We start from the raw sequence: 24,562 nt of genomic DNA on the forward strand, positions 1-24,562 counted from the left end.
TTATTCTGATTATGTGTTTATCACATTTAAATAGTACTATTAATAGCTGATCACTTTTTAAAAACTAGCTTTTTGCACATTTAACATTTTTTGAGATGACAATATAAAGCAAATAATGAGTTGTTATCATCTGCAATAAATACACTAGATATTTAATTTTTAAACTATTATTGTGTTATTATATACTGTTATTTTAATGGCGTCAGTGTTAGTACGGCGTCACTGAATCGAAAAAAGTAAAAATAAAAAATCCCAAGCACCAAAATGCAAGCGAAACAACTAGAAAATTGAAATGAATGCCTACAGTAGAACAGTGCATTGTTGCATAACTGAATACTGCAAGTCATTCAACACGTATTAATTCAATTAGCAAAGTGTCTCCTCCCCCTCCCCTCCCCTCCCCTCCCCTCCCCTCCCATGTCCCGTCCCTTTCCCATGCTTTCTTCCAAAGCAATATGTAAGAATGTAAAACATGCTATTAAAAACAGTGTGCAACAATTCATCTACGCTTTACCCCTAAGCAATGACACACAAAGAAATGTTCAAAACCGATTATAAAATCATTTCTTGTTGGTTTCCCTATAAACGTTCCCCATAGTATTGTAAAAGCCTAGCAAATCATAGTGAAAGCATAGGTAAGCACTGTAAAGCATATTTAAAAACATGGCAAACCATGGTAATTTTTGCCTAGCATAAACACGGGATTGTTTTAATCCTCTCACAGAATATGGCTTTGGCTTCATAATATGTCCCAAAGTAAAAAAAAAAAGAAAAAAAAGAGAAAAAACCTGCAGTGATCACAGATCACTTGTGACAAAGTCCTTCATGTGACAGAAATTGTCAGTTCCTTCTGTGCAGCATGTCATGCTCCTGTGGCACAAGCCTGAATATTTCATCAGAGTTTTAAGAAACTGTGTGCTGAGGACAGGATCGCCTTGAAGAGACTACTGGATCAAGGATGTCAGGTAGGAAAAATGTAAAGTTATTTGACATTTTTAAGTAGATTGTAACTTTTTTAACCCAAGTTAAACATACCATCTCTCATGGTGTTTGCTGTAAATAGTATCTGTACCACTTTTTAAATCTTCTTTGCTTTCCTGATGTATAGGAATGCTTGCAGATGTCAGCAGCAGTGACATGCTTTCTGTATGTGTCTCTTAGAATAGTGACAAGCAGTTTTAAGGGGGTGGAAATTCTAAACGTGTTTCTTCATAAATTCATAGAAGACTACAAAGACCACACTCAGAGTGCCAAGTTAATGTGTTAGAACATGGGCGCACCGAAGCATTAACACTCACAGATAGTTTCTGAATACAGCTCTATGGAAATATGTGAAATTGAAGGTGTTTGTGGGAAATGACTAAAGAGTCAAAAAAGCATTGAATCACTTTCATGGTAAGCCTTGACTTGGCCATCATAACACAATTCACCTGTGTCTTAGTATATGGTGCTACAGTCAAACCATGTGAGACTCATACATGTTTGCTTGTAGGTAAAGGTTTTGTAAACGATTATTTAACGGATGTAAAACAAGAATTAAGTTATTCAGGAATTTACCCAAATAAACAATATTGTGGCCGTCGCTTATCTTTAATTCTATGTCTAAGTGGTAGTATAGTTATTATAAGAAATTGTGATTTATTTTTTTGTACATTTTGAATTATTACAGTGTGTTTATGCGATACACACACACACACACACACACACACACACACACACACACACACACACACACACACACACACACACATATATATATATATATATATATATATATATATATATATATATATATATATTATTAATAATTAATTTGGCAAATGCCTTTATCCAAGGTGACTTACTGGTGTTACAGGGCATAAAGGGTTGCAATGCAAGCTTAATATTTAAATATAATGTAGTTTACAATAAGTGCAGATAATACTACCAAAAAATAATATGAACTAGGGTGAAACAAGTTAAGGTTAGAACAAGTTATATCTACAATGACATAGCAGTGCAAGTGCAAGGATAGTGCATTAGCTGAGGATCCAGTAACGTGGTGCATAGGTCAAGCAAGTCCAGTGCGTAATAGAAGCAGTAGAGCAACAGATCTACAATTACAGTCTAAGGCGGGTTTTGAGGAGACAGCAGAAGGCGGTGAGAGAGGGAGTTCCTGAAGTTCTCCGGTAGCTGGTACCATCACAGGGGCTAGGGAAGTAGGAGCGGGCATGGGAGGTTGGAGAGTGGAGGGAAGGCATGACCAGTTGGACAATAGAGGAGGAGTGGAAAGGGCAAGAGTTGGTCTAGAGAGACATGAGGGTAGGAGGGGGCAGTGTGCTGAAGAGAGCAGTAGGCAAAGACAAGGATATTGAATTGAAAGTTCAGTATAAAAATGTAATTCTTTAAATAATGTAATTGAGTGTAGCAAAGCATTTAAGCTAACATTTTTTAAATAATACAGAAAAAAATAGAATCATTCAACAAATCCTAGATGTGATTAAGTCGTTCAAATGACAGGAATATACAACTATTTGCATTTACCTTGATTTGACATGTTTTTCAATAAACTTTACCATACCTCTTTGCTTTACGATGCTTTCACTTTGTTATGCTTTTACTATGGTAAACCTTATAAGGACAATAACAATTAGAATTTTTAGAAAAAGCCCATTTTTAAATCGGGTTCTCAAGGCAGTTTTATGTGGCCCTTCAAGATTGAGGCTACACTTTGGGATAGTGAGATTTGAAGTTTCTTATGTATTTATTTTTATTTGAGAGGTGCATAAGGTTACTATTTTTCTTGCCACATGTGCACTCCTGTGTCAGTAAATTTAAATTAAGGAACTTAAAATAATCCAAACAGATTGCACAAAACATTACTCTACCACCCACTGTTGCTTAATGGTCCACTGTCCACATCCATGCATCATGTATTTTTGTCATTCGTCATCATTTGTCAAACCATCAATGGAGACTTCACTTTTTTTTTTTTTATTTTATTATTATTGCAGTTGTAAATGTATTTTTCAAATAGTCAATTTTATTTAAAACTGTGTTTGACTGACAGAGCCTGTTGTCAGTTTGACATAGTTTTTAATGATACAAACTAGAAATTGCTCATTTTTATTAAGGTACGTTAACAGAATCCGTTTTTTACTTTTTATTAAAAAAAAAAAAAAAAAAAAAAAAAAAAGACCACTAGGGGTGTACTCTGGTAATTTTCTTCCCCCTGAAAGAGTTTGTTAAAGATTTGCAATAGAAAATCACTTTCCACACTGAGAAATAATTTCATACACATGAAAAATACCAGGTTCTGTAATATAATCACATTTCTAGGCTTGCTTGGTACACTATTCAAATCAGCTTTATATGCTTGTTGTTGAGCTGATAGATTGAGTATCACTGTTACCTAATGGAGGGAGACAATTAAAATGTCATTTGAACCTGCTCCTTTTAAATATGATGCAATGCATTGCTCCATGTCTCTGAGTATGTTCTCATCTTCATGTGAGGCAATGAGAACTTTTGTATTAAGTGTAAATCACTGCATGTGACTGTGGACCTGCTTTATTGCATCCTCACAAATCCTATTCCTGAGGTCTTATTTACCTATGATAGGCTGACTAGGATGCAACATCCTGATACTAGACTAACCCTACTGCACATTTTAACACTCACTTCATTCTGTAGTTTAAATTATGTCTTGTTTTTTATTTTCCTTTTCATTTGATATAAACCTTCTGGAAATTTATTAGTGTTTATTAAAAAAATAAAAACAAATAATGTTTCCCATTTTTGCTCAGGGATAGGCGCAAAAGCAGCTCATCTGCAACTATTTGTAAATGCTAACCGTGTAAAGCTGGGGAACTTAACTGACATCCTATTGTTAAACTAAAACTAACGTTTTATTGACATGAATCTATCTACTGAATGAAAATCAATTTTTTTGCATGCTTGAATGGGCCAAATTTTGTGTGAAACTGAATAAATACTGACCTATAGATTTTGTAAAATTTTTGGTAAACATCTGTAATAACTGAGAATAAAGGGCCTTGCTCATGACATATTGGTTTGACTTTTCTCTGGTTAATCCTTATTTCATGAGGCAGGAGCTAGGCTTGCGTAAGGGACTATTAGAATAAAGACAATGTGCTTGTGACTTAGTAACAGAATAGGGTTTTCCCCTTGGCTACTCGGAGAACCGCCCTCGCTGAGGTGAGGCAGAATCGATCCACCTGCAAGTCCAGGAAGCGAGGACTTTCCCCATAGGGGATCTAAGGAAGGATAGGAGGATGAACCAAGGTCTCCCTTTCTTACTGAGTCATCTAGTCGAGAGAGGTCAGACTCAGCTAATGCTCCCAGGCCGCATGGAGAGCCTCATGATCTACGAAGGGAGAACAAAAGCGCTGGAAGAGAATAATAAATAAACACATAAAGAGGGCCAGGGCCAGGGTTCAGTTATCTCGTTGGTGAACAGCCACATTCTCACATGTTTTTAGCAAGGACAGGAATTAACCCCGTCCCTGCCAACCACCACCAAAATACATACAACACCTATACTTTATTTACACGTGCTTGCTCTGCCACTATATATATATATATATATATATATATATATATATATATATATATATATATATATATATATATATATATATATATATATATATATTGATTTAAATTTATTGATTTTTTTATTTTTTATTGACTAATCTAACCGCTTGGTGGAGAGGAAAAATCCTGACTTTGTGGGAGGACAGACTCGTCTGATATGGAATTGCAATGGGGTAGGACTGGTTGATTTTAACTTCGGCTGCTGATGTTATTGCACCTATATGGAATGAATGGGAGAATACAATTGGGGAGGAAGAACAGCTTTAGAATGAGCTGAGACAGAAGATTGCAAATGTATGAATTTAGTTGAAAACCAGTTTGCTGAATGGAGGAATGGGTGAAGGAAAAGGTTAACGTGAGGGAGCTGGACGTCTGAATTGAGCAATCTATAAATGAGAAAGAGCATCAGCAGTGTTATTAGCAAAACCTGGAAGGTGTTGGGCTTCAAAATAAAATTATTAATAACTGAAATCTAGACTAGCCAGCAAAGAAGTTGAATAATTATAGCGGAAGAGGAACGGCTTTTATTAGTAATATGAACAGTAGATTGATTATCACAAAAGATTAAGATAGATTTTTTTCTGCTAAAATGAGCCCAAAGATAGGCTGCAATGACAATAGAGAATACTTCAAGGCTGGGATTTTTATTTATTTTTTATTTATTTATAACCACTGATTAAGAGAATACTACCAAACTGATAGAAGAAGCATCCATATGGAGTGAGAGGTCATGAAAGGGGGGGGGGGGGGGGGGGGGGGGGGGGCAGCACTGAAGTTATCGTAAAACAGAGAAAAAGTCTGTTCCAGTGCTATAGGGGAGAGATCTGAAAGGATTGAATAAGAGAGCGAATGCGTTCCAATTTATCGGGAGACATTCGGGCTTCATATCAATAGTATCCAAAGTTATTCCTAGGAACTCAAGAATGGGGATGCCGACGGCTGAGAAGAGAGACATGAGACATGAAGAGTACTTCAGAGGCTGATGGAGGAGATATGAGGAGGAAGTGAATGTCATTTAGACAAAAGGGGGCAGATAGAACCTGAATGAGCATGGCCACAATACTGCACATACATAAAAAAACGGCATCCTTTGGAAATGCAGAATGAGGAATTGAAATTATTGCACAGCTGTCTGCCACCGGAATGTTTCATGGGTCTTCATGAGAATTTTTGCTTGTTGAAAAGCAGATTGAGCAGAAGAATGAATAGGAGTAATTGCAGACACATGATTCCTAAAAATAAATAAATAAAAAAAATAAATAAATAAATAAATAAATAAATATGTTACCAAGAGCAGGGGAAGATAATTTGAGGCTGTCCAATAGCAGCCTACCCAAGCGTTAGCATAGACTACTGAAGAATCTATTAAAGGTCATGATCAGTCTGAGACCAGCAATCAGTGTATTGTCCATTGCTAACCGAGAAGCTGATTTAGCTGAAAAAGCTTTATGATACTCATAACAATGGTACCACCATATCTGACCAGTCCAGTTCCTGTAGTTGGTGAGCGTAAACTTCACAAAGGAGATCGCGAACAACAGAAAAAAAAAACAAGCACAATTCTCCAAGAGTACGCCGAGGATCCCGAGATTTTAGTGCAACAGACAGATCTCCACAGTTGACTACCCTTTGATCCAGAAATTCTGAGATTGCAATAAGAATCAAGGCCAAATTAATGTCTTTACCTTCAATAACATTTCTCAGTTGAGGAGAGAGAGAGTGCAGTTAACTACTGAAACAGCAGAGGATCTTGATGTAGAGACGGTCGCTAAAGTCAAGATTGGCTGTTTGAGAACAGGTGTGGGCGTGGCTGAAGCACCTCATCACTCCCCAGTTTGCAGTTACTTGCTTGGCACCTGGTTTTCATAATGCCTTTAACCAGATTTCAAGATTCATATGGCTACGTCAACAATGAAATATCCCCGGAGCATCCCTATAGCCTCTGTTTATAACAGTTTCTCAACCTTTTTTGTAACAACGTCCCCCTAAGGATCAGCTGAGCTTAGTCATCGCCCCCTTGCCACAGAATTTTTCTTAAAGAATTATTGCTGATTGACAATGCCGCTTAATTAGCATAAATTATTAATTTTGTTTAATTTCACTAGTTTTTGAGAATTAAAGAGAAATTATTCTTAAAGCTAAAATAATTAAACCCCAGTCACTGGTCTAATCACCATGTAAGTACATACATAAAATGCTTACTATTATAGAATATTACCAACATATCATCTTTGCTTGTGCCATGCTGTGGCTAGCAGCAGAGATGTGCAAAGCAGTTCCTTTGAAATCGGTTGCCCGGTTCATGCTTTGGATCCGACAAACTGGATACAAATATCAGGGATCCGGTTGCAGTGAGTACTATTATGTTTTTAGTAACACAGATTATTAAAACATTAATTTTTGTCAAAAATACATTTGATAACTATGATTGACACATTCACAAAAAAAGGTTTGCTAAATATTTATCACAGCAATAACGTTTTTTTTTTTTTATTATTATTATTTTAATTATATGTGTTTCCCTTGACAATAATTCAGTCTTACTGTGGAAGGGTGGTGGGCAATTCACTGACAAGGAGACAGAACTTTTAGTTGTAACGCTGCTCAGGCACACTGATTTATTTCAGCCCTCAGAGGGCGCTGTTGTCTGTGGCTTGAGTACCGGCAACGGTAAACAAGACCACGGTTATACCAGTCCAGGTACACAGTCCAATGCAGGTGCTCTGGAAATAATAAATCACAAAGGACAAAGGACTCGGCAGCATCACCCCGACCGTCGCTATCCACATGGCCCGGGTCTCCTTCTTACCCTATGGTATTCCCTCCACCTATACACGTTTTGGGGTCTGCCCAAGGATTCCCCGATTTCTACACTCATTCCATTTCCAATGGGTTTTTTAGTTATTTAGTGTGTTTTTGTTTCACCAACTGTGCTTGGTCCAGCAATCCCAGCTTCCGCCATCTGGCTCGTTTCTTCTTAGAGGGCAGCCAGAGTGAACACAGAGCGTAATCTTTATAGGGCGAGCAATCCCCCAAGGCCCACCTCTCAGCGAGAGGTAGAGCCACACACTCTCTCCCCCACCTCTCCATGTCACTGCCATGACCGACAGGCGAATGTTGTAAGGCTGCTACCCCCTTCCTGCAGCATCCAGAATGCACCCGGAGAGTCAGTGCAGGTCTCCCCTGTTACACTCACTTTTACAAGAAGTGATGAAAATGCTTTGGGTAAAGTGAATTTTCTGCACCTCAAGGGGGATCATTTGCAAGATAACCCCAAACCGAACATGACAAGATTTTGTCTATCTAAAAAACTAATTTAACCCCAAGCTGATGGGATCATATTTCAGCTTGGGATCCTAACATCCACTGACCTGTTTGCACAGATCATGTGGGTAAAGATTTTTTAAATTGTAATCTTTGTGAAATTTGCAAATAACTAGGTTCATATACAAGCACACAATGGCTTTCGCTGTTGTAATCAAACTGTTTCTATGCAAATTGGAGATTATTGGTTATTTTGTTAACTTTAATTATACAGGGCGATTTCACAATATTGTCGGAACTTCTGCTCATACATTGACATACGGACATGCTTTTCTAAATAGTTTTGGAACCAGAATCGAAATACCTGGTTCTGAACTTATTCCAAAAATCTCCTCAAATGCACATCGCTAGATAACAATAAGAATAAACTGTGAAATTCAGATGTGTAACATAACATGGCAACAGGCATAAATGGAATGGCTGCTTTGTTCTGATTGGACCATATTATATTCACATGACATACTGGCAGCGAAGTTGCTTCGTAGCAAGCACTTCTGACGATGTGTTCACGATGTGTTCTTATAGTGCACAAGTCAGTGAGTACATCACTGGCACATTGTGTTTAAGTAGTTGTGGCAGGAAACTGTGTTAAGGTGACCCAGACCAGAAGGAAGCACAACAAAAACAAAGGTACGGTGCAGTGGCGTGGGCGCCATTTTATTTAAAGTAAACAAAAAATAAATTAAATATTTAAACAAAAATAAACACTCGTTCAAAGAGCAAAATAAAAAGTTTGAAATAAAACAAATTTCGAACACAAAAATAAACGCTAAGGTCAGGCTGAGCAGCTGCCTTCACTGATCCTTGTATTCTTTTAAACCATCTCTCGCTCTCCCGTTCTCCCCTTCTGAACACCCACACCTCGAACATGGAGAGCTGCAGGCTTTTTATACAGGTGACCATCTCCCGTTTAGCAATAAATTAATCACTTAATTCGGGAGATGTCCACCTTCTGCACAGGTTTTAATTATTAACGTGGATGGGCTTCCCATCCACGCTGCAAAACAAAACGCATGGCCGTTTATCGTCATTTATCCACATATACATTTAAAACAATAACACAAAAATGCATGGCTGCGCAGTCATACAAATAATAAACAAACAAAACACATGGTGGTTCGCCGTCATTTATACACAAATATAAATCAATAAACAAATACAAAATAACACGAGGCCAAGGGGGAGACCCCGTTCTAAAATAAACATTGTACAGGGCTGCTTGCCCTGTTTCATATACCCCCCCCCCCCCTTGTGCAAAGCACACATGGCCCCAACGGCCACCTCCCCCCTTAGTCTCAATGTCCCGGAAGAGGGGTCTGGAGTAATCCATGGGGGTGGCCACGGTGGGATGTCCTCCTCCCCCCATGTCTTCCTGGCTGGTAGCTCCCTCTTCCGGGGCTTCAGCCACTGTTCCTCCTGCCACGAAAGTCTCCTGCCCCCCCCCCCCCCCCCCCCCCCCCCCCTTCTTCATGGTCAGCAGCTCCCCTTTGTGGGGCTCTGACCACCATACATCCTGCCACGAAAGTGCGGCTGGGGGCGCTGGTCTCCTGACCTCCCCCCCCTTCTTTGTCACCGGCTGCCCCCTTTTCTGAGGCACCAGCCCTGGTGCTTCCTGCGCTCCTGCAGGACTAGTACCGGCTCCAGGCGGCTCAAGCCAGACAGTGGCCCCAGGCACGATGTGGCGCGGGCGCCGTTTTACTTAAAGTAAACAAAAAATAAATAAAATATTTAAACAAAAATAAACACTTGCTAGGTTTGAAATAAAACAAATCTCGAGCACAAAAATAAACGCTAAGGTCAGGCTGAGCAGCTGCCTTCACTGATTCTTATATTCTTTTTAACAATCTCTCTCTCTCTCTCTCTCTCTCTCTCTCTCTCTCTCTCTCTCTCTCTCTCTCTCTCTCTCTCTCTCTTTCTTTCTTTCTTTCTTTCTTTCTTTCTTTCTTTCTCTTCTTTCTTCCTTCCTTCCTTCCTTCCTTCCTTCCTTCCTTCCTTCCTTCCTTCCTTCCTTCCTTCCCCCCCCGTTCTCCACTTCTGAACACCCACACCTCGAACATGGAGAGCTGCAGGCTTTTTATACAGGTGACCATCTCCCGTTTAGCAATAAATTAATCACTTAATTAATTCGGGAGATGGCCACCTTCTGCACGGGTTTTAATTATTAACGTGGATGGGCTTCCCTTCCACGCTGCAAAACAAAACGCACGGTGGTTCGCCGCCATTTATCCACATATACAAGTATATAAGTTTCCTTAATTTTAAGTAAGAAAACACAACGCCCCCTTTTATTTGGCTAAAACGCCCTCCTTCCCACCCTCTTGGATGTAAACGCCCCTTTGGCTTCAAAACGCCCCATGGTTGTAATTTTCGGTGCTTATATTTAGCTCTTTTTAGTCTTCCACATTAAAATCCCTATGCTCGTGGCTACATTCTTCTGGGGTTTTGTGTGTGTAAGCATTTTTGTACATTTTGTCACAATTCTATTTTAAATCCTCTGTATGTTAACTGTAATACAGCTTTATTTTAACTGTAATACAGCTTTAACCCGCTAACAAGTCTCCATCCTGATTGTAATCTTGTTTTAAATCTCACACACTGTGTCTCCAATAGAAATGTAGGAAAGTGCTGTCAGTCAATAGTTGGGGCAGATTTAAAGTATTCAGAACTAATCAATGATAGACACAAGTCAGGAAGGTGTGACATTGCCCAGTAGCACATGGAAATGTATTTATTATTATTTTTGTAGTAGGTTTTATTTTTTTTATGTGAAAAGGGTCAACGTGAATAGATTAACCATTTCCACAGTTTTTCTGGTGTTTTCCAGTGTTTATTGGCTATCCACTGATTTTATTTTTATTTTTTTGTATCGGGGGTGTTTTATCTGGTTTTATCAGTTAAAACCAAAAATCAGAAGCCCTATCTATAATGTGGACATCCCCTTCCTCCATGCATTAAGTTGCCAAGTTTGATGTGAACAGTTACCATTGATCATTGTGGTTTGAAAGACCTAAAATCAGCATGAAGCAAGCAGCGACCAGGCTGTATATTACTATTTCAGTCGTAGTTGAAGTGACTATACTTCTCTTTATAGCCATAGACTCATTTATATGTGTAGAACATTCTGTATTTGGGAAAAGAGTATATTTAAAGGGAGTACTATCTACATTTCCTATCCTTTTGTAACTTTGCAAACTTTTAAAAATCACAGATTCACAGGGGAAATTACAGCAGCACATCCATTCAGAAGCAACCCCCGTGATTTGGAAAGGATATTCGCGAATCATTGCAAGGGTAAATTAGGCAAGCAGATCAGTTCTGCATTTTAATCATTTAACCACAAAACAAATTTAAAATGTACTCTCTGCTTTGTTGCAGGTGGATGGGAAACTTTTCAGACACAACTAATGTACTATATGGGCAACAGTGCAAAAGCATCTGTAATTTGAAAAATGTAAATAAAGCAGAAACAAAAGTAAAGAACCCATATTATAAGATATTAAACAATTACATTTTTTTTTTAAATTAAGACATTATCCTTAGGAAACTTGATAGTTAAAATCCTTAAGATCCTACATTTGCACATTTTATCACATTTACTAATATCACCTTTATTTTTATTTTACAGAGGGCATTAACTATTCCATCTCCTTCGACGACTGGGACTTGTCAGATTTTGAAAACATATCTGCAACATATGACCCTACCTTCATTCTTGACCCCAAAACAATCATCTGCCAACCACTGCAGATCAATCCAGCAGTGAACTCTGCTATTTGCGCCATCTATGCTCTAATTTTCCTGCTTGCAGTGCCAGGGAATATCATAGTAGGCATTGTGATTGGGTGTAACCACCGTTTGCTCACCCCCTCTGACATCTACGTGTTAAACTTAGCGGTAGCCGACACCCTCTTCGCTGTCACCATCCCCTTTTGGGCGGTCAGTACCATCCATGGATGGATTTTCGGAGATGCTATATGTAAAATGGTCAGCCTGGTCCAGGAGGTCAACTTCTACAGCAGCATCCTGTTTCTAGCTGTCATCAGTGTTGACCGCTACCTTGCCATTGTTCGAGCAGTCCAGACACGAAAGCAGAGACAGCCATTTTACAGCTGGCTTACCTGTGCTTCTGTCTGGGTTGTGGGAGTACTGCTATCCCTGCCTGTTCTCTTCCACTCAGCCTTTAAGCCGTCCAACTCAGAGAATACAGTGTGCTACGAAAAGTATGACCCAGAAACTACTGCAGAGTGGCGCTTTGCCACAAGGCTCCTCCGGCACTCTCTGGGATTCCTCCTGCCACTGACAGTCATGCTGGTCTGCTATGGCATCACTATCTGCCGACTCCTGCAGGCACGCAGCTTTGAGAAGCAGAAAGCCATGAAGGTGATTGTGGCTGTGGTGCTGGCTTTCCTCATCTGCTGGATGCCCTACCACTTGGTGATAATTGGCGACACTCTGATCAGATTTAAATTGGTCTCTTACACCTGCGAGATCAGCAACTCCATCAGCCTGGGCATCTTCATCACCCAGAGCCTGGGTCTGCTCCACAGCTGCATCAATCCCATCCTGTATGCCTTTGTGGGGGAGAAATTCCGCCGGAACTCCCTCAAGCTGCTTCATAAATGGAGGCTGGTAGAACGGGGTTCCACGTCGGTGTTCAGCAGGTCAACTTCTCACTCCTCAGAAACTAACAATATGATGATGTAAACAGGTGGTACTTTTCTTATGGGTGTGTAATAAAACAAACCTGTATACTGCCTGTATAGTGCAACTGCCTGTTGCACTGGCTCGCAACCACTAAAGAGGAGCGAGAGTAATCTTAACTAATGTATTCTAGTTGTTTTGATTCCATTTGTATCATTTTGTGTATCAGTCATCAAATGATGGAGACTTTTTAAAACACAGAAGTTAGTTTTCCTGTGGTTCCAGTGATGTCCCTAAGTACTTTTTGTTTTACCAGAGCATAACCATTAACTTGTTCCCCCTGCTACACTGCCCCTAGTGGATGCAAGAAATACATCAGTAAGAAATACTACATTTTCCAAACAGTTCAGATGATCCCAAGCAAGCAATATACAGTAGCAATAATAAAAATATTTTTTTCTTTCAATTGGCTGGTGAAAATGTAAAAAAAAAAAAAGCCTTACTGCAAGAGAGAATATGGGATTGTGTAAGCTGCCGGAAAAACATGTTTCTGTATTTTAAAGAAAGGATGTGATCTGAGGTACGAACATATTGTGCAAGAATCCAGAAGTGATGGTTCAGGCAGGGAACTCACTTTTAACCTTAGATCAAAACACGTGCATATTGTAGGCGCTTCCAACACCAGAACAAATTGTCATTCGAATAGCTGGTGCCTTTTGTTAAACAATATGTCCACTGATCAGCAAGGAAGGGATTTATATCTTACCTTAGTCCATTATGGCCAGAGCGCTCCTTCTCCTCCCCAAGCTTTTTGGCTTTTTCATCCTGCCCCCTCTCCACTTCTCTGCAAGCTAATTTATGGGTAGGGGTATCTCGAACTGCGAGGCCAAAGGCTAAAGAAAATACCATAAAAATCTGTATAATGTAGTAGTGTTGTCTAATCTATGCTTTATTACATAATCTATTGCATGAGTTTCCTGACTGAACCAAGATATACCATTAATACTGATAGATATTTAGTACTAATGAGGATATCAGTGCAAGGTTACCCATTCAGGATTTTGTGGGGCCCACAAAATAAATGTGCTTTTGAAACATGTCTGTAAAATAAATCTGAATGTAAAGACAAGTTGTTGTAGTCATCATTTGTCTAAAGAGACAGTTGTTTGTCCAAATGTGTGTCTAAATTGCTGGAGAAAAAAGGCAGGAGCCTCTAGTATGTTGTTATGCTATCTGTTGAGCAATATCACACACTACAAAACAATATTGTTGTCTCTCTAAAAACATTAAAGAGCCATATTTATCGTATGTATTTTAAAACAATACTCGTGAGATTTATTACTTGCTTTTGTTTTCCACAGAGGATATGGTGGTTTTCAAGCTCCCCTGAGCTAGCTGTTCTGGCTGCCTCTGGCACCTATAGCAGTGACCCGAGCAGCCTGCTACACTACATAGCTTGATGCTGTTCATTCTGTTGCACATGTAAACATCTAAGGAGTTGCTGTTGCTTTTGAACTTTTAGCCTACATTTTAGCCTACAAGAGATTGTCCAAATGTATGGCCAATTCGGAATATAGATTTTTAATTACAGTACCTTAACCATCCACTACAGGCAGAGATGCTATAGATCTGACCAGTGATAGTTTGATAAAATGGATATACTCCAGTCCCCCACTAAAACACAATTAAGATTGCAATGCATAAATAAAAAAATATATACAATAGTTAACACAAAAGTTGGCCAAGTAAGATAATTAAAACACAAAAACGCTGCTAAATACATGTTTAGTTCAGACCTGTCTGCACTCTGTTATCAAAGTCCAGTTGAATCTTTTTCCTCTTTCTTCGCCACATTCCCCTCGGTTGCGCTGTTAGTCTTTCAGCTGCAGGGCATATACTCAAGCGATATCAGCAAGACCCAGCACACTCAGAGAAGTTGTACAGGCACGGGGACGGGTAATCATCAGCACACACACAGTGTCAGACCAGGAACAGAAGCCTTCAAGCACAACATGCAGCATCAGGCACAGCAGCTCGTATTTAAAAGAGACAAAAACCATACAATAATTTAAACAGACCCCATACAAAACAGAAACTAGCTCAACACTGATTCTGAACAGCTGGCTTTTGAATCTACCGGGAGCGGAGTTTGGGGGACAGGCCACTTGCTTTACAGCCAATCGTAAGATCTTACAATCATTCAATTGAACCTTGTTGAGCTCTATAATATGCTTCTTACATGCCATCAAATTAAGAAAATCACTCATGCAAGACAAACTAAGTAAAAATGTGCACAAAAAGTAAATAGTTATAATAATTGGTGATAATAAATAAGTGCAAAAATCATGTGATATATCAAAAACACGCAATAAATATAAATACAGTGTTACATCCGCATCAGGAAATGTACCACAGCTGCCATCCTAAAGCCAATGACATGTCTCTAAATGTGTATGATTTTATACAGCTCATAATTACCCGCTTTTACAATTGTAAGAAGAGCTGCAGTTTTTGGAGTGTCAGCAATTGTCAAAGTGCAAGGCAAAATCCTTACATCTCATCTCATCTGTTTAAACTAGCTTAGTATTCCAGATCCCGCCGAATTCCATGCTCTTTTCTTCATTTGAATACATATCAATATCATTTAAATGGATTCATGATGACAAAGTGCTAAAAACGTTGGGTTACTTACCATAACTCTCGTTCCCTGAAAGAGAAGACGACCACCAATAATTAAACATATGGGATATGCCTGCCCATTGGGTATTTATCGCTGAATTTTCTATACAAGAGCTGCTGATAGACCCCTTCCTGGGATGATGCATTCGGTCCTGCCCACAGAGGGGATAAAACTGTCATCCAAAGGAAGCCATTTCTCTTTTTCCATTGAACCCGTGAGGGTGACCGATGCGACCTTGCTGTTGGTGGTCATCTTCTCTTTCAGGGAACCAGGGTTAGGTAAGTGACCTAACATTCCCTTTCAATTCAAAGATGACCACCAATGACATTACGTATGGGATAATGTATACCAGAGCCATCATGAAGGAGAAGGAATGGCAGCATATGAGGGACGCACAAGCATTGTCTAACCCAGAGGTTTGCGGTGTGAACTTACACCCTCAAGGAACCTTTAAGGCGGTAGAACCAAGAGAAAGTATGTGGCATAGCCCAGCTAGCTGCAGTACAAATATCAGACGTTGAGGCACCTCTGAAGAGGGCCCAGTATGTAGCCAACCCTCTAGTGTAGTGTGCGGCTACCCTACTAGGTGGGGGCTAGCCAGCACCATAATACGCAGTTCAGACTCTATCCACAATCCAATGTGACAGACGTTGCTTAGAGATGGACTGTCCTAGGGTCCATGTCCCATGACAGTCGAAGAGGTGGTCAGATTGACGCAGGGCTCTTGTCCTGTGCACATAGTATATCAATGCCTGCACTGGGCAAAGGAAATTCAATCTCTCATCTTCCCTTGTTGAAAACGGGTGGATGGAAGAACTCCAGTTCCACAGACTGATTAATGTGGAAGGCTGTGATCACCTTGAGGAGGAAAGCAGCCGTTTTGTGCACAGAGACATCCTGCTGCCATCCTCCCAAATACGCATGCAGGAGCTGTACACAGACAGACTGACCCGCTACTTCAGCTCTATTGAGTGTAAAGGATCAAACAGGGCCTTCATGAGAGCCTCCAGTACAATATTAAGGCTTGTGGCAAAGTGTCCTTCCCCTGTGTTTATTTATTATTTGCTTTATGTATAAATGTGATGGCAAAAAGCCGTGTTTTGTATATTTTTATTATTTGACATACCTCTTGCGAATGTATGACTGTCAGCTACTGATTGCTAAACTGGCTGACAGTCACGCAGTTAATAAACTTGTGCAGAATGTGACCGAGGGGTAATTAAGAGCTAGTTAATCCCTCGGTCATGATTATAAAAGCCTGCCGAGTTTCTTCTTTGGAGGAGTGCTGTTCAGAGGAGCGCACGAGAGCAGAAAAAAGAAATGTAAATAAATATAAAGAAATCTAAGGATCAGTGAAGGCTATTGCCCAGCCTGATTAGACCAATCGTTGAGTGTTGTAGCGTTCGTAATTATTTTATTTAAACCTTTATTTTCTTTTAATTATTTTGTTTAAACCTTTATTTTCTTTTAATTATTTTGTTTAAACCTTTATTTGCTCGGTGATCCAAATGTTTTGTTTGTTTAAATCTTTTCTTTATTTCTGTTATTTAAAATAAAATGACGCAAGCGACATTTACACCCTACCTGCAGTATCTGTTTCAGTTTCTGCTTCTGGCCTGACGTCACCACACATGCCATTCTGTCACATGTAGTGTCCTCGTGGGATCCACTACAGCCTCCGACTCAGGCCAGAGAAAGCTACTGCACGTCTTTTTTTGTGTGTTTTTGGGAAAACTAATTTTGAATGGAGGACCAGGAGATGAAGGAATGAGTGTCAAGTATGGGCCGAGTTGAGGAATCTTGCGGCGGAGTTGTGTCCCGACTGTGGGGTGTATGGGTACATGTTGGCCATATGCCCAACGCAATATGAAGAGGAGGAACTAGCACCTAAATGGGAAGAGCCTGTGCGCCCAGTGCCCAGATGGTGGGGGCCACGAGTGTTTAGCACCCAGATGGTGGGGCCGGGAGAGTTCAGGGCCCAGACAGCAGGACCACAAGGTTCCAGTGCCCAGACAGGGGGACCACGGGAATCCAAAGCCCAAAAGGCAGCTGTTCCCACCTCCACCAGCAGAGGAAGAATACCTGCTGTCACATCTCCACCAGCAGAGGAAGAATGCCTGCTGATTTTGCCTCCAGAGCCAGAGGGAGAGGAGCCGTCCCCAGTGCCAGAGGGAGAGGAGCCATCGCTGCCTTCTCCAGCGCCAGAGGGAGAGATCCCCCTACTGCCATCTCCAGCGTCAGAGGGAGAGGTCCCACTGCTGTCTCCAGAGCAAAAGGGAGAAGCTCAACAGTTCCCTGTAAATGAGGGAGAGCCCACCAGTCCGTTGCAAGTGAGGGAGAGCCGCACCAGTCCCCTGCAAGTTAGGGAGATCCACACCAATCCCCTGCAAGTGAAGGAGAGCCGTACCAGTACCCTGCAACAGAGGGATAGATGCACCAGTCCACTGCAAGTGAGGGAGAGCTGCACCAGTCCCCCCACTGCTCCCCTCGCAACAGTGGGAGCCTACATGAACGGCTTCTCCCATGCACCCTTGACGACACGTGGAGGCAGCGGTCCTCTGATGTCCCACGATGAGGATGTAGGAAGTGGTCCTCTGATGTCGACGACGGGTAGATGTGGTGACGGGGATCCTCACTGCCCACCTCCACCACCACTAGGAGCAGAGCAGCAGGAGCTGACTCTGCCTCCACCACCTCTAACGGCCGGAGCGGAGCAGCGGGAGCTGCCACTGCCTCCGTCGCCTCCACCAGCAGAGGGTGAATACCTGCTGGTTCTGCCTCCACCGGCGTGGGAGGGCTGCTTACCGCTCCCACCTCCACCACAAGACTGCCTGCAACTTCCCGCTCTACCACTAAAGGAAGGACCAGGACGTGATGCTGGTGGTCCTTAGCAGCCCTTGCATAGGCTGCAGAGGGAAGCATGGGAAAGAATCACCCGGCTGCAGTATCCATGAAGAGGACCAAACCAGCACCCCAGCTTGTCCTGACTCCCCTCATCCTCCAAGGATGCCTGCCTCGCTTTGCCTAAGGATGCCTGCTGCTCCACATCGCCTGGGATTGCCTGCTGCTCCGCATCGCCTGGGGTTGCCTGCTGCTCTGCAATGCCTGTGGAGCCTCAGGGTACAGGGTATGAGGCAGAAGTGAAGCTCCCGCTGCCACTTGTATGGCCAATGGTGCCCCTCCCAAGTTCATCTCCCGAGGGTCCGCTGCTGCTGTCGCCTCCTGAGGGTCCGCTGCTGCTGTCACCTCCCGAGGGTCCGCTGCTGCCGTCGACTGAGGTCACTGCCAGCTCTGCTTCGCCTGAGGTCGCTGCCAGCTCTGCTTCACCTGGGGATGCTTATTCGCCATCACCTGAGGAGGCCAGTTCAACATCACCTGGAGGTTGTTTGCTGATGACCTCTGGGGATTTGCTGGGGCTGGAGAAGCCAGCCTATGCACTGTCAGCACATCTGCTGACAGCATTGCCCCTGGCAGTTTTTCCGCTGCCAGTGGTGCAACAGGATAAAGCAGCCTTTCTGCTGCCAGGAGTGTCCTGGCTGGAGGAGCCAGCTGGTGAACGGTCAACCTGGCCACTAGCATTGTTGGGTTGGGAAGAGGACGTCCCACCATGGCCACCCCCATGGACCATTGTTGCCCCTGTTTCTGGGCTGGAAATATGTCTGGGACTTTGGGACTAAGGGGGGAGGGAAGTGGCCTTTGAGGCCAGGTGTGCTTTGCACAAGGGCGGGGGTATATGTGGCAAAGTGTCCCTCCCCTGTGTTTATTTATTATTGGCTTTATGTATAAATGTGACGGCAAAAAGCTGTGTTTTGTATATCTTTATTATTTGACATACCTGGTGAGAATGCGTGACTGTCAGCTGCTGATTGTTAAACTGGCTGACAGTCACACAGCTTTAATAAACTCATGCAGAATGTGACCGAGGGGTTAACAAGGTAATTAAGAGCTAGTTAATCCCTTGGTCACCATTATAAAAGCCTGCCGCTTTTCTTCTTTGGAGGAGTGTTGCTCAGAGGAGCGAACGAGAGCGGAAAAAAAGAAAACGTAAATAAATACAAAGAAATCTAACGATCAGTGAAGGCGATTGCCCAGCTTGACTTAAACCAATCGTTGAATATTTTCTTTATTTTTGTTATTTAAAATAAAACAGCACAAGCACCATTTGCACCCTACCTGTAGTATCTGTTTCAGTTCCTTTTTGTCACAAGGCTCCATTCGGGGAGAACAGTCCTTCTGGGAGGGTGTAATGGCCGAGTGCCTTTAAGAAACCGGATAGCCAAAATATGCGTGCCGGAGACACTGAATCTACATGGAAGATGACCTACCAGCATCAAGCAGTTCTTGTAGGAACTGTAAGATAACTGGCATAGGGCAAGATATGGGTTCATGGCTTCTAGTAGAACTGTCCCTTCCTCTAATCTGACCTTTTCAAGAAAGGCCGGGAGCAGTGGTATAGGCTTGAAAGTGTACAAACACACTTTGGGTCATTCGTGCATTAGGGCGTCTACGCTGAGTGGACTGCCTAATCTGTGGATTGAGTACCATTGGGGGTAAGTGAAGAGATCGACCTATGCCTTCCCGAACCATTCCCAAGTGCGCGTCACTATCTGAGGGTGGAGTCACCACTCTGATGGATGCAGGCCATTCCTGGAGAGGAGGTCCTCTGCCCAGTTCACCGCTCCGGGAATGTGCATCACCTGTAGGGACAGCAAGTTCCTCTGAGCCCATGTCAATCACCTGAATGCCATGTGATGCAACCCCGGGGACCATAGGCCACCCTGGTGGTTAACATACGCCACCACTGGCATGATGTCCATCTGGATCAACACATGTGTACCACTCAGCACCGGGAGAAAGTGATGGAGAGCAAGGGATACTGCTTGCAACTCCAGCATGTTTATGTGCAGGGATGTCCAGCGGTCCAGTCAGGATCTGTGTACTCCTCTACCTTCCCAGACAGGTCCCCAACCTAAGTTTGAGGTGTCTGTCGTCACCACTTGGTGGTTCAACACTACTCCTATTTGCACACCTTTGTGCAGGTGAGAGGTCTTCCTCCACCAGCGTAGGGCCGAGCACTCATGAGATACAATCAGCCAGTGGTGTCTGTGACATTTGGTGTTGAGGCAGAACGCATTGAGCCACGCTTGTAGCTGAATGGCCGATATGGCTGCGGCCATCAGACCCAATAGTGTCTGGCACAATAGGAGGGTGACCTGCAATCCTTGTTGAAACAGGTAGAGGCAACCCTGGATAGCTGCAACTCTGTCATCTGACAGGTATGCACGCATCATATTGGAATCTAGCCGGAGCCCCAGGTACGTTGAGCACTGCACCGGTGTAAGCTGAACTTTGCATCGTTGATGGTGAGGCCCAACCAGATGCTCTGTCACGGCCACCATGTGGGCCACTGCTTCTTCTTTTGACTGGGAACAGATCAACCAGTTGTTGAGATAGTTTATTACTCTGATCCTTTGCAGCTGCAGGGGAGCCAGGACAGTGTACACCCACTTTGAAAACATACGAGGAGCTAGGGAGAGGCCGAATGGCAGCACAGCAAACTCGTAAACGCTTCCTTGAAAAGAGAAGTGGAGATACTTCCTTTGCTCTGGACAAATGGGAACGTGAAAGTATGTGTACCATAAGTCCACAGTGGTCAACCAGTCGCCCAGTCGGAGAATGTGATGGTGTGTCAGCATTTGGAACCTCCTTTCTTTTAAGAACCCTTTAAGGAGCCCCAGGTCTAAAATGGGGTGAAAGTTGACATCTTTTTTGGGTACTAGAAAATACCTAGAGTAGTACCCCTCTCCGTGGGAGGTGGGGTCTATGAGATGAGTGGCTCGCTTGCACAGCAAGGCGGCAAGTTCCTTGTGAAGTACCGAGGCTTGGAAAGGGAGGAGGTGCCAAGCGGAACTGAAGCGCATAACCGTTTTGCACGGTGGTGAGCACCCAGGAGTCTGAGGTGTAAGCGTGCCAGTACTGCAGCTGTTGTGCCGAAAAGGGCATCTGAGGGCACAAGCCTTTAGGGGCCCTGCCGGGGCTGCTGAGGTTGTGGCGGGGCAGTTTGGGGTGGCTGTCTAGGGCATTAGCCCTGGAAACGCCTCCTGGGAGGCTGGTGTGTGGGCTGGCCACATCCTGCGTTCCCTCTGCATGTCCTGGTGACAGTCCACATCGGAGGAGATGGCCAGAGTTTTGACCTACCCCACAAGGGAGCGCGGGGAGGGAGCAATGTGGCCACCTGCCAGGATGGCTCACGTTCCCAGTGGGATCTCTGCAGGATCTCCTCCACAGCATTTTCCCACATATATTATAGAATCATATCTGTTTGTAAAAGCAGCTAAAGTTTGGAGTCTGCATGTTTTACACAGGATTGATCAGTATTGAATCTACGTTTGTCTTTAGGCAATTAAGGCTGTTTTATCAACAATGAGCGTCTTGCCCCATTGATCAATTTTATACTGCATAGACAAAAGTCTCTGAAAAAATAGTTTGGAGAAATACACATTACGTATTTCTATTAAGTATTATAATGACATCACCTGTATCTATAGTCATTCAAGGTGTCATTCGTATATGAAGAACGGATTGTCCCAAAGTAATTTCAAGCTTTTTATATAGTGTGTGCACATATATCTTAGAAAAAATAAATAATATTTTGTGGCATCCATATATGAAAATGCCCAAACTGTTTTATACATAAATTAGGTGCTTTGAATAAAAGTTGCCCGAATGACCTTTTTATATGGCATGAAAGGGAGGCTACATGACGCACACAGATCAAGAAGGGGAGAGTGACAGCTGCACCAAGACAAAAGTGCATAGACGGGGTGCAAAAGCAATGTAAAACATAGTAAACTCTAGTCTACACAATAAAAATAATAATTGTTATTATTATTATGCCTTTTCATATTTTAATCATGTGGTATATTCTGAAAGATGTTCCTCATTGATTTAGTGCCATATGCCATGTCTTTTTTGTGTAGTTTACGAATCTCAGCTACTTTTCCTAAAAGATATAAGTCCATACAATATGATACACTTGCCATTATGCTGGGGCAATGCACTTTTATATAGAAAACCAGCCTTATCCTTCAGGCAGCAGTGCTATTCCCTTTCAATTTGAAGACTACCACAAACATGACTATAGGATATCCCTGCCCATTGGATAGGTATTACTGAGCTCTTTATACTAGAGCTGCCGATAGGCCCCTTCCTGGGATGACACACTCGGTCCCGCCCACCAAGGGATTAAAACTGTCACCCTGAGGAAACCATTTCTCTTTTTCCTTCTCAAGACGGTACAGTAGGACCTCTCTGTCTAGCTGAGCATCTTGAGAGAAAGAGCTTCTGAGACAAGTTGCATTTCCCTTGCATTCGTGCTGAGAGCCGGCTTGCTGCTTTCCTTGAATCACGGCTCTCAAATTTGAATCTCTTCTTCTGTCTCCTCACTTGTATTGTAGGCTGCTCTGTTTTTTACTGTCTGCCATGTGTGAGGACACACTTTAAATAGTTGCCTCTGGGGGCCGGACCTCCTTCTCCTCTGACATGCAGGTAGGAGGGGAGCTCGAACCCACTGCCAAGGAGGAACCTAGCTTCAAGGAAGCCTCGGAAGCCAGTGCTCCTTCTCTGTCGAGCTTAGCGTCGGCACTGATGGGATGCATTGCAGCTTTCCTGCAGGTCCCCTGGACAAAAGGCACAGAACCATGCTGGTCCACATTCCAGCTCCTTGCCCTAAAAAGTTTCCGGCCTTCCCAGACTTAATGGAGGAGGTACGTTCCTCTTGGGATCATCCGGCCTCAGCTCCAAGCATTCTGAAGCAATCCGCACAGCTTGCCTCTCTGGAAGGCTCGGAAAAGCTGGGCCTAGCGAGGGTAGACTCCACCATCAAGGCCCTGGTTAAGGCCCCGGCAGTGGGAGGATTGGCCAGAGATCCGGCGTGCCCGAACCCACAGTGCAGGGTGATGGAAACGCACCTCAAGCAGGCATATGCAGCGGAGGCACAGGTAACTCGCCTGGTGAGTGTACTGACGGCCTATATGGACAGTGTACTGCGTGAGGTCCCACTCCCTGAGCCGGTGGCCACCGAACAAAATCTCCTGTCCAGCACGCTGCTGGAAATTTCCAGTTTCCAAGGGCAAGCTCTTGGCCGGAGCCTAGCTAGATAGCTGTGGTTGTCGCAAGCCAGGGTCCCAGATGCGGATAAGGCTGCGCTGCTAGATGAATCCCCAGGACGTACCTTTGACCATTCTTCTTTACAAAACTGTTAAAGCTCTGTCAAGTTCCTTGCGGAGTGTTGATGGACAGCAATATTCAAGGACATTTACCTTTTAGTTCCTGACCTTTGGGTCGTTGTCATGCTGAAAAGTAAGCTTCCATCCCAGCGTCAGCTTTCTTGCAGAGGGCAGCAGGTTTTCCTCAAGGACTTCTCTGTACTTTGCTCCATTCATTTTCCCTTTTATCCTGACAAGTGCCCCAGTCCCTGCCGATGAGAAACATCCCCATAACATGATGCTGTCACAACATCCATGCTTCACAGTAGGGATGGTGTTCTTTGGGTGATGTACCAAACATAAAGCTTTGCACTTAGGCCAAAAAGTTCCATTTTAGTTTTGTCAGACCACAGAACTTTTTGCCATATGGCTACAGAATCTCCTGTGTGTTTTTTTGCATACTTCAAATGGGATTCAAGGTGGGCTTTCTTGAGTAATGGCTTCCTTCTTGCCACCCTACCATACAGACCAGATTTGTGGAGTGCTTGGGATATTGTTGACACATGCACACTTTGACCAGTCTTGGCCACCAGTTGCCATTGACCTCTTGGTAGCCTCTCTGATCAGTTTCCTTCTTGCTCGGTCATCCAGTTTGGATGGACAGCCTGATCTAGGCAGGGTCTTGGTGGTGCCATACACCTTCCACTTCTTAATGATCGTCTTGACAGTGCTCCAAGGGATATTCAAGGCCTCTGATATTTTTTTTATACCCATCCCCTGATCTGTGCCTTTCAACAACTTTGTCGCAGAGTTCTTTTGAAAGCGCCTTGGTGCTCATGGTTGAGTCTTTGCTTTGAAATGCACCACCCAGCAAATCATGTGAGTCACTATAATTTAACACAGGTGGTTTTATTTAATTAATTTTCTACAAATTTCTGGAACATTTTTTTCACTTGGAAGTTGTGAGGTAGGATGTGTAGATACATGAAAAAACTAATTTAATGCATTTTAATTCCAGGCTATAAGTCAACAAAAGTTGACCATTTTGAAAGGGAGTGTTGACTTTCTATAAGCACTGTATACATATAGTAAGATGGCAGGGGGAGGGTCAGAT

At 42.9% G+C, this 24,562-nt stretch overlaps 1 protein-coding gene across 1 annotated transcript; it reads left to right on the forward strand.

Annotated features, from left to right (window-relative positions):
• Positions 1 to 833: 833 nt before the first annotated feature.
• LOC121321393 (C-X-C chemokine receptor type 2-like) lies at positions 834 to 13,852 on the forward strand. The gene is made up of 2 exons (XM_041260310.1): positions 834 to 965; positions 11,546 to 13,852. The coding sequence occupies exons 1-2, from the start codon at positions 959 to 961 to the stop codon at positions 12,622 to 12,624; spliced, it is 1,086 nt and encodes a 361-aa protein (XP_041116244.1). The 5' UTR covers positions 834 to 958; the 3' UTR covers positions 12,625 to 13,852.
• Positions 13,853 to 24,562: the final 10,710 nt, after the last annotated feature.

The sequence above is a fragment of the Polyodon spathula genome, chromosome 10 (assembly GCF_017654505.1).
Source record: "Polyodon spathula isolate WHYD16114869_AA chromosome 10, ASM1765450v1, whole genome shotgun sequence".
In the NCBI taxonomy this organism is placed as follows: Eukaryota; Metazoa; Chordata; class Actinopteri; order Acipenseriformes; family Polyodontidae; genus Polyodon; species Polyodon spathula.